The sequence below is a fragment of the Protopterus annectens genome, chromosome 2.part0 (assembly GCF_019279795.1).
Source record: "Protopterus annectens isolate FY-2018-M chromosome 2.part0, PAN1.0, whole genome shotgun sequence".
Lineage (NCBI taxonomy): Eukaryota > Metazoa > Chordata > Ceratodontiformes > Protopteridae > Protopterus > Protopterus annectens.
The window spans coordinates 1772090593-1772100592 of record NC_056728.1 but is presented as its reverse complement, the minus strand read 5'-3'; the positions used below and the strand labels follow the sequence as shown (position 1 = coordinate 1772100592).

Sequence of the window (10000 nt, the reverse complement as noted above, 5' to 3'; positions counted from 1 at the left end):
TGTTCCATGGCATTTGAGTTTATGAATTCCAGGAACTTTTGGGCTAGAGTGTTTGGGCTTGAGTAGTGTTCCCAGTCTATATTAGGGTAATTGAAGTCACCTAGTATGATGGTGTTCGGTGATACATTTATCCCCTCCAGTGTTTTCAGGAAAGCCTTGTGAGGTTCCCGAGTTTGCGAGGGTGGCCTGTAACATGCTACAAATTGCAGAGCAGTCTTGCCTATGGTTAATTGCACCTGGATGGTCTCCGATGCATCGTGCGTTGCCACCAATCTTGAGGTGTTGGTGTCCTTGATGAATATGGATACCCCCCCTCCTTTCTTGGTATTGTCCGGATTTTGGGGCCGGAACGCATGATATGAGGTAAAACCTGATAGTGCTGGGGTGCTCTCAAGAGCCTTGAACCAGGTTTCTGTCACAGCACAGACATCGATGTTCTCCATACTGAGAAGGGCCTCGAGTTCGTGCATTTTGAGATTGAGACTTCTGGCATTGAGCAGCATTACCCTTAGTTTTTTTCCTTTATTGTGTTCTAGGGTGGTAGGTTTAGAATTTGAGCCTTGCCTAAAAAAGGCACTATGGGGGTGGCAAGAGCCTTTGCCAATATCCGGAATCCCAGGGGTGACAGGTGCAAGCCGTCCCTTGCGAAGCAGCGTGGCTTGTCCAGCATGTCATCCCAGGCAGACAGACATTGGATCCCCTTTGAATGACACCAGAGTTTAAGCCAATTGTTAAAGCTGATCATCTTATCTCTGTATTGTGGCATCATTCTTGGTGAAGGTGGTCAGGGTCATACCTGCTTGGGCTACATAATCAGAGAGCTCCTCAATGTCTCTTTTCATGTAGTCTAAGGAGGTACGTCTCAGGTCGTTTACACCAGCGTGGACAATGACTGAGTCGTACTTGTACCTGCTGTTGAGAGACCTGAGTGCTTGCGTTATGTGGCGGATTCTAGCGCCCGACAGGCAGCTTACTGTGACCTTCTCCTTACTCAATCTGGTGAGCGGGACGTCAGTGTGTCTGACTATGGAGTCACCAATGACTAGTGTGTCAGGCATTGTGTTTGGCCTTAAGGGCTGTGACCCTTTGACACTCTGACTGTGAGGTCTATGTGTTGCAGGTATTGTGTTCTGAGGTGGTAGTTGTTTGGGTGTCTGCTTTGGTGGCCTCTGCTGTTTTGGTAGATTTTTGATCAGAGCCTCCGAGTATGTCTTTGTGTGTTTGTGTATGAGTTGAGGTTGTGATGATACTATGTGAGACTGGGTCTATAGTGTGTGTGTGTGGTTACCTTCTCCTCCTGTCTGGTCTTGCCAGTCCTATGTTGAGAGAGCTCAGCCTCCAGTTTGGCCGTACAGTTGCATCTCTCGCATGTATTTGTGTTTTGTGGGAGGAGGAGAGGGTTGTCTGTGTACATGAGGCAATTGTAACATTGCCTCAATATTCCCAGGTTCACCAGCTGAGCAGGAGAGGACACTAGCAACTGATCCCTCGACATGCTAGAAGGAATAGATATAAAACTTAAAAAGAGATTCCGGGGGATGTGGGTGACCGAGAAATGGGGTTAGCCTTTTTGGGGTACTAGTGAGGGAAGCCCAAATTAGGTTAGCAGACAACTCAGGAGAACTAAAAACCTAGTGTCAAAAAACTACCATGAGCTGAGAGAATACTAAATGCCAAATGGTATATTGACTTGGTCTAGCTTTTATATCAGTTGAATAGCCCCATGTTTTTAAATGGATGGCATGTGTGATTCTGACTGTTTTTCCTGAGGGAGTGCAACCAGTTACATGCCTTGTCAGCTTGCCCAGGTAAGGGACATTGTCCATAGCACTACAGGCTACTTTAAAAACTCAGAGTTGTCTTTACTTTAAAGTAGCTGAGTATCTAGTCCAGCCCTTGATTACAGAATGTTGTTTTTAATTAAGTAGCTGCGTAAGGACGGTGTTTGACTTCTACTTCTGGAGACTTGTGATGACTCTGTTTATTATTATCCAATGAAACCTTCCCGTTTGGTTTTATTTTTATTTTATTTATTTTTTTGAGTGAGGAGGTTTTTATTACAAGAACATTGTACATTTTTAAGTAAAAATAATTGGGTACTTCTGTATCATCGCAACCAGATTTTTTGCTGTTGCGAATTTCACTTTGTTGAATACAGATGACCGCATCAAACACTGCAAAGTGTTGTGCAAAGTCATTATTGCTGGCAAAAAATCTCTGGACTACCTTCAGGCACATAAAAAGATGATGAAACGATCATCTTCCTGTTTTGCGTGCATTACAGACTCACGCTTGAATAGTCAGGGATGCTGTCTTAACTGATGAATGGAATATTTGAACCGTGAGGAACGAAGCCCTCACAGAAAGAAAAAACAGACACAGGAACGATGTTTTGGGTAAAGTAATACTTTGTTAAAAGTGTGTAAACAGAATGGAAAACAACCATTGCAATGCAAAAGTTGAGGAATACTACTGCTGGTAAAATTTCAGCGTGGATGATGATCATACCCGTTTAAGGGTTCCTGATTAAACCATACTAAGAACAGTATGGAAAACATGTTCCTGGCTGAAGATGCCACCCTTCCTGTTGTTACTGCCATGTTTGGACCTGAGACTGTGTATAAATTGTTAAAACTAAAAAAAAGTTATGCGTAACTCCTGTGTCTCTGCCTTTCTAAATGGGGGGAAACTGGTGAGCAATTGCAGTGAGTAAGACAGCAGCCCTGACAGCTGAAGCATGTATGCACTTTACTGCGAGCTACATGACATGCTGGTGGTGAAGTGCATACCTAAACAGCGATGTTAACTTGCTCATTTTTTGGGTGATAACCCTGCCTAAAACAACTCTGTGTGAAAGAAAACCCATCTGATATTGTCACGCCATGAACAGTTACATTTCCACATCGGGGAAACAACCGTTATCGCAAAAATCTGGTTGCGATGATACAGAAGTACCAATAATTGGAATGAGTACCTGAAAATAAAACATTTACTCAGTAAATTGTTCATTTTTTGTTGAAGTAGCTACAAAGTTTTTTTTCTGGTAAAAATGAAAGCTGCCATGAGCTTACGTAAGTTATTAAATGTTAAATGGTATTCTAACTTTGTGATAATGTTAGCACTGCATTCTTATTGCAGTCTTGCTGCTAATCCCTACTCAGCACAGTTTCCGCCCTGGCCACAGTACTATAACTGTTCTTCTCTCTTACCTAGACATAGTACAATACGCCCGTGACTCTGGAGAAATTGTATCTACAGTCCTCCTCGATCTCTCCAAAGTATTTGACACAGTCTCCCACTCCCACCTCCTTAAACACCTCTCAAACCTTAATCTCTCTCAAACACCCTAACCTGGTTCAGTAGCTAGCTCACTGATAGATCTCAGGCTGTCAAGTGGCAAACTGGCACCTCAACCTTCCTTCTCACCCCAACCAGGATTCCCCAAGGATCCATACTTGGTCCAATGCTCTTTAATATATTCATTAATGATTTCCATGCCGCCATCCCAAACACTAAGATTGTACAATACGCAGATGACTCGACCCTAGTCTGTTCCGCTTCTAACCTAACCTACCAGAGCTCCAAACACAAACTCAAATTGCCTTCTCAACCACAGAGAACTGGTTGCTTCAAAATCACCTCTCCCTAAATGCCAACAAATCCTAAGATATTACTTTTCACTCCCTCTAAATCCCTCACTCTCAATAAAAACTCTTTGAAATTAATTAGCCATGCCAACTCTTCCATAGAAGTTGTTTCATCTGCTAAACTTCTTGGGGTTACTATTGATGAACACCTAAGATTCGAGACTCATATTCGGCTAAATATTAAGTAAACACATCAAAAACTGGGTATGTTGTACAGAAACTCCCACTTTCTGTCACCATCTACAAGACAAACACTTGCCACTACCTACTTATTACCATCACTCTCTTGTATGGTGCTCCTCTTCTAACTAACCTATCCTCCTCTGTCACTTCCAAACTAGAAATCTGTTACAACAAAATCTCAAAATTTGTCTCCAAATACACCTCCCACCACTGTTTATCTCTCCACCAGCTTCAATGGCTCGAACTTTCCAACTTCCTTAATTACCACTTCAGCCCACAAACTAATTAATTTTTAAACCCACCAGTTGCCCAGCTCTAACATCTTACCAATATACACCCCTCACAGAACGCTAAGATCTGCCCACCAAAATCTACTTTCTGTGTACAAACCAAATCGTCCTGCCGGCCAACTTCTATCATTTTCCCTAGCAAAAAAATGGAATTCTGTCCCTCCCACTCTAAGAACCTCAGAAAACCTTGAACACTTCAAAACTCAGCTCCATTCCCACTTCACTCAAAACTGGAACTGCAGTTGCACTCAACCCACCTAGCCCACTAAGCCCTACTACAAGTTAATCTACCCCATACTGACTACCTAAAATAGTAGCCTCACTTTGAATATAACACTACTTGGCATTCTTTATCTTGTATTGTAAATAGCTTTCCAACTGTCCTCCTTCCCCTTTCTGGGGAAGATTCTCTCTATTGGCAATTCTTAAACTTTGATGCTATTACCTAAATCATCCTCACTTCTCATCCTGAATGAGGATGTATACACTTCTTATCCTGAATGTTGTTGTATACACCCCACCTCCTCTAGTTTTCTGTCTCAACTCGATACTTTTTAAATTAATGTTATTTCCACCTACATTCACCCCTCTATGCAAATGTGTGTTTACAAAAGTCATTCTATAACTACATTCAAATGAATAACTGCAGTCAAATGAATAACAGATGTTCATAGGTTCATACTAGGCTATCTGCCCTAGGGCATTTATAAGCCTAGCCAGAGTGTGTTTGGCTTTCGCCACCCATTTTAAATTAATTTTGCTATGCGGTTTTTGAGGTTAGTATACTGTGCCTCTGTCTAACAGTGACACAGAAGTGATAGCCGGGGTAAACCTACGATCTCCCATCCACTCATCAAGATTCCTCTTGAAGAGAGTCAATGTGGGACTCTGCCTAACCTGGACTGGGATTTTATTCCAGAGTGAAGGGAGCCTCTGGGTTATGAATCTGTCCCTCCAGCATGTCCTATTTATTTCAGTGCTGAGGTTCAAGTCTCTCGAGCGTGGCTTCGATGGGATTTGGATTTTCTGAGGTGCAGCATGTCCATTAATTCTGGGTTGGACATGGCTTTATATGTCAGGCACAGATCGCCTCTGAGCAGGCGGTATGCCACTGAGTAGAGCTGGAGTTTCTTTAACCGTTGTTGTTTTGCAACATTACTCTCCTCTACTTCCTCAGAGCAACTAATCATTTGCCTCAACTTGTCCCAATCCTAATACAGTTGTATGTATGAATATAATGTACAAATGTATGTATGCAATACATGTTGCTATTTTCTGACTGTACAATAATATGTTTTACTATGTAATATAACTTTTTGCTTATTGTCACTGTGTATTATAGATATGTCATAATACTTTAGGTTTTCTCCCTGAGCCTCCACTGAAAACGGGCTCCCTGAGCCCAGTGGACCTCCCCGGTCATCAAACTGGAAATAAATAAATAAATAAATATTGCTGTACTGTGAGCTAGTCTGTTCAGAGTAGCAACCCCTTGTTTATAGAAGGAGGTGTGGTTAGTTTTGTGCCTCAGCAGCCTTTACAGATGAGGCATGCTCCATTATTATGGCAAAGTGCTGTCCGTACTTTGAAGGAGTTAAGTGTTGGGTCCAGTGTCTGACAGAGACTGTTGTCCTTGTGTCAGCTTTGTGTGACATGCTTGACTATAGATTGAATGGTCTTATGATGGAGCTTTCTGCTGTCGGCCATTGCTCAGAAGGACTGTACTAGATGGGCTTGATCACTGTGATCCTCTAGGTTCAGCAACATTGTATCATCTCTGTAACCTTTTTGCTCACATCTGTGGAGTTGAGCCTCCTAGTGTTGTGTTCATTACTGTTCATCCTTCTTTCTGATTTTGGTGTGGTCCCCTGCTACTCCATCCAGGATGGTTACTGCTTGTAATTCTCTTCACCCCTGGGGACACTTCAGGGATGGGTCTTAATGTCCACTCTGAGTTGGGGATACCCTCCACATGTTATTAAATGGGTAGGTTATTGGGTTCCTTGTGAGTATGTACTTGTATGTATTTTGCTAACAGTAGGGATTTGTAGACATGTGGACACTGATAGCAAGGATTGAAATTAAATTGGAAGGAGGGGAAACGTTGGTAAGTGATGTGTTGTCATGGTGTTCATCGCAGGAGCACATCTCTACTTTAACATGTCAACTTTTCAGAGAAAAAAAATGACCAGTATTGATGGTGTTGGAGGATGGACCCAGTCCTATGATTGGCTTTGAAGGTAGAAGAGCTACATGTCTGTTTGCTTTTCTTAGCGTTGAAAGAATTGGGAAGATTTATTTTATAATCCAGTGGCAGAGCTATATTATTTCCTCATAAGACCAGACCAGTAGTGAAAAATAAGGGTGAGAACACTGCCTCCTTGTTTAAAAATGGGGACAAGGAAGAGCTATACATTTTATCTTTTTGTGTAGTGTTTTATATTTATCTTGGAAAGTGTACAGCATGACTTTTTTGAGGGTAGGCTGTTTAAATCAGCTGAACTATAGCATGGATCTGCAAGGTTCCATTACTTAACAGTGAGTCAATTAAAGCTTCTGGTAGCCTAGGAAAACTGCTTGTCCTTTAGCCAGTGAGAGAGAGAGAGAAAAAAGCTTTGTTTTTCAGGAGGGCAACACCCATGCAACCACTCTTGTTTCTGTGTGGGGTGAAGGCTTCATGCCCACCCACTTATTTTTCATGCTCGTACAAACTCTTTTAAAAAAAAAAAAAAAAAAAAATTATGGAGAACAATTGTTGATCAGTTGCGTCTCGGAAACGTGTCCTTGACAAGCTGAACCTATGTCATGCCACACTCAAAGAATAAGAAAGCTGATTTACACATTCCTTTATTGTAATCTTTTGCTGTTCTGTGATGACTTGCCGTTTGCTTCAGTTGCAGGATGTTGTCTGTATAGATTTCAAGAGGGCCTTTCATTCTTTGGCTCTCTTACCATGTTCTGTGAGGCCAGATATGTACTGGTGAACTCTACAGCGCGAGTAGAATTGGGTAATTGGAGGTATCTTGTGGTATGAGTTAGAGGCAGAGTTATTGACGAATAAGTGAGTCACTGTGGGGTGTTTGAGCAGTTGTAGGACTGGACCTATGCATTTTAATTGTTTGACATCACAAAGTGACAAAGGAACAAAATCATTCTGTTGTACTGTAGACGGCAAATGCATAGTGGTGCTATCTCTGTAAACCTTGGCTCTTACATGGCTCAAGTTTGACTTCCAAAGTTGGCAGGTATGTGTCACTGCATTTGCTGTAGTGTGGCTTGCAAGTTTTAGAAACCAATGGTAGCTGTAGGTCACTTCACAATAAGTGCAGTGTTGAGTTCCTTGATCTGGGGACTGAAGATGATTTATAAGTTAAGAGGAATTATTTTTAGGACTTGGAAGAAAATGTTTTAGATGCTGCAGTTATCTGCAAGATGGCAACAAAGGCTAAAAGAATACTGATGGGTACTGGTAACTGTGTGATGAGGTATATGTCATAACCATGTTATGGAATACTTGAGAAACTTTATCTTTAGTTGTAGACAGCTGTGGTGGTGCAGTGGTTAGCGTTGTAGCCTCACACCAAGAGGCTTTCTGGTTCGATTCTTAGCTGGAGTGCCTTCTGTGTGGAGTCTGCATGTCCTCCCTGTGATCGACTGAATGTTAAAAGACATGCAGGTAGGTGCGTGAGTGTGTGTGCCTTCTGAAGGTTGGGCCACCGGGCTGGCAACTCGACACTGTAAAAATTCACTGCCAGTCATAAGTGGACTGGTGATACACTGTGACGACCCCCAACTGGGAAAAGCCGAAAGTTGTCTTTAGTGCTAGAGGCCATACTGAGAAAAGAACATTGGTTAAATGTGTACAGTGTAGAATACCACATTAAATAGGAAAGCTGGAGAAGGAGGCTCAAAGCACTAGAAATTAAATGCTGGAGGACAGAGTGATGCGTAGTTATTATATTGGATGCACGTTATCAGAGGTACATCATTGGCATAGAATTAAAGTAATAAGAGCTATGGTTGTGGGGTGGACGTTTGATTTTTGTGGAGGAAAAATTACTGATTGGCATCAAATACAAAGTCCAAGAATAGCACTGAGGTTCTGTAATGTCTTTTTGAAGCGGGGTAGGGGTACAGTCTTAATATAGAGCTGAAGGGGGAATTGCACTACAGAGCTGCTCTGGGAAGGAATGAGGCGGCTACGTAATGTTTGCTTGCAGCTTCCTTCAGAGCTGGAGTCTTTATATCCATGTTTGTTCATATTAGGTATTTGAAATTGGGCGTATGAGAAAATGGCACCCTTTACATGTACGCACATTTTACTGTGGAATGTGGGAGCTGCAGTCAACTGAGGTGTGAGGAGCATGCAAGGCAACTTCCTAATGAAAAGCCAAGTTTAAAAGTGTTGTACTGCGTTTAAGAATCAAACACAGTAAAGCTGTACTAGCTGACTTTCCCCAGCAGGCCTAAGTAATGTGCCAAGTGCTGATCCTGTTGTAGTGCTTCCTCATTATGTGATGGGAAAATGCTTTTCCTTAAGAATAAAGGACTGCTTTCAGTTTAGTGTGTTGGGGGGGGGGGGGTTATGAAAGCAAAAATACAGGCTTTAAGAATAAATTATGTATTGTTTCTCTCCCATCAGTTAAGTAATTTGCACCTGAAGGATGAAAAGGGAAGCAACAGAACCTCAAATGGTGAGTGTTTTTTTTTTTTCTGATCTTGCTTTGCTATATTTAAGTTCAAATCACTGACATGCACATGACACTTTTAATTTACTTGAAACTGAATATCTAAAGTGTTTAACAAGAAATGTGATTGTTTGCTGATCCTTTTAATATGAACACTAAATAGAAACTTCTTAAATTGGATATTGATCTTTCCTGCAAGAACTGGCTGTTGAGAATCATTATTTGACCATGATAACTCAGTAGAACAAAGCAGAGCTTTGTTCAAAACTTTTCTTGTGGAGAAATAATTTCCTTGCATGTCAGATGTTCAGACCTGTGGGCTTGAATTTCATAATTGTAGACTATTGGGGAATGTATTGACCGGGAATGGGTTTCTTTATTATTTGAAGGAGTGTAGTGATATGTCATCATATGTATGTAACTTGGTGTATGTAAAATGTGATATGCCCATTACTTTTGATCTCTCTAGCTTGGTTGTGTAGTAGGATTTTCATCTGTTTTTTTTTTTGTTTTGTTTTGTTTTTTTTTCTGAAACATTCAGCAGATTTGTGCAAGACATATACTGTGTATGCATTTTAGTTTGGCAATGACCATATAGTACAGTGATGTACTTGATAGCCATACTGTAACAGTTGTTTAATTTTCATATAGTAGACTTTATATTAAATTTGAGACCACTGCAGCAGGAGGTCTGAAATATATGGATGTTTGACATATTCATATGCTGGATATCATTGGCCAAGTCTTGTAACCAGCAGTTAGCCTGTAGAGAGAGAGAAAGAGAGAGATAGTGAGAACAATAGTATGTAAATTCCCATGTTGAATAATGACTTGTGTCTAACTGTACAGTCAAACAACTGTGACCAAAGTGAACTCACTGCACTGTTCCTAATGTTGGCCAAACAGGAGTTGATTATTTCAGTCTTCAGCTCATTAAGCACTTGAGATGCTGAACAAGTAAAACTAAAACTCAAAGCCAACAAAATGACATCTCAACAAAAGCCGTAAAATAACCAAATAGTTTGAATATGAATAGAACGAGACTGCACATCCCTATAATTTCTATCTACTTGTTAAGTTTGTAAGAGCAGTACTTGTGCCCCCCTTTGTCATCCCATTATTTTTGGCTTTGTCCAGATTTCTTGATTTTTTTTTTTGAGAGGTATGTGTCCAGATTTATTGTGGGAGTGGT

At 41.1% G+C, this 10000-nt stretch overlaps 1 protein-coding gene across 2 annotated transcripts in view; it reads left to right on the top strand.

Annotated features, from left to right (window-relative positions):
• The window catches only part of LOC122793619 (ATP-dependent RNA helicase DDX19B-like), a 622575-nt gene that overhangs the window by 56548 nt on the left and 556027 nt on the right, over nucleotides 1-10000 (top strand). For both annotated transcript variants that reach the window (XM_044061802.1, XM_044061801.1), the window contains exon 2: nucleotides 8763-8814. In XM_044061802.1, coding sequence (XP_043917737.1) covers nucleotides 8763-8814 — 52 coding nt within the window. The remainder of the gene's footprint in view (nucleotides 1-8762; nucleotides 8815-10000) is intronic.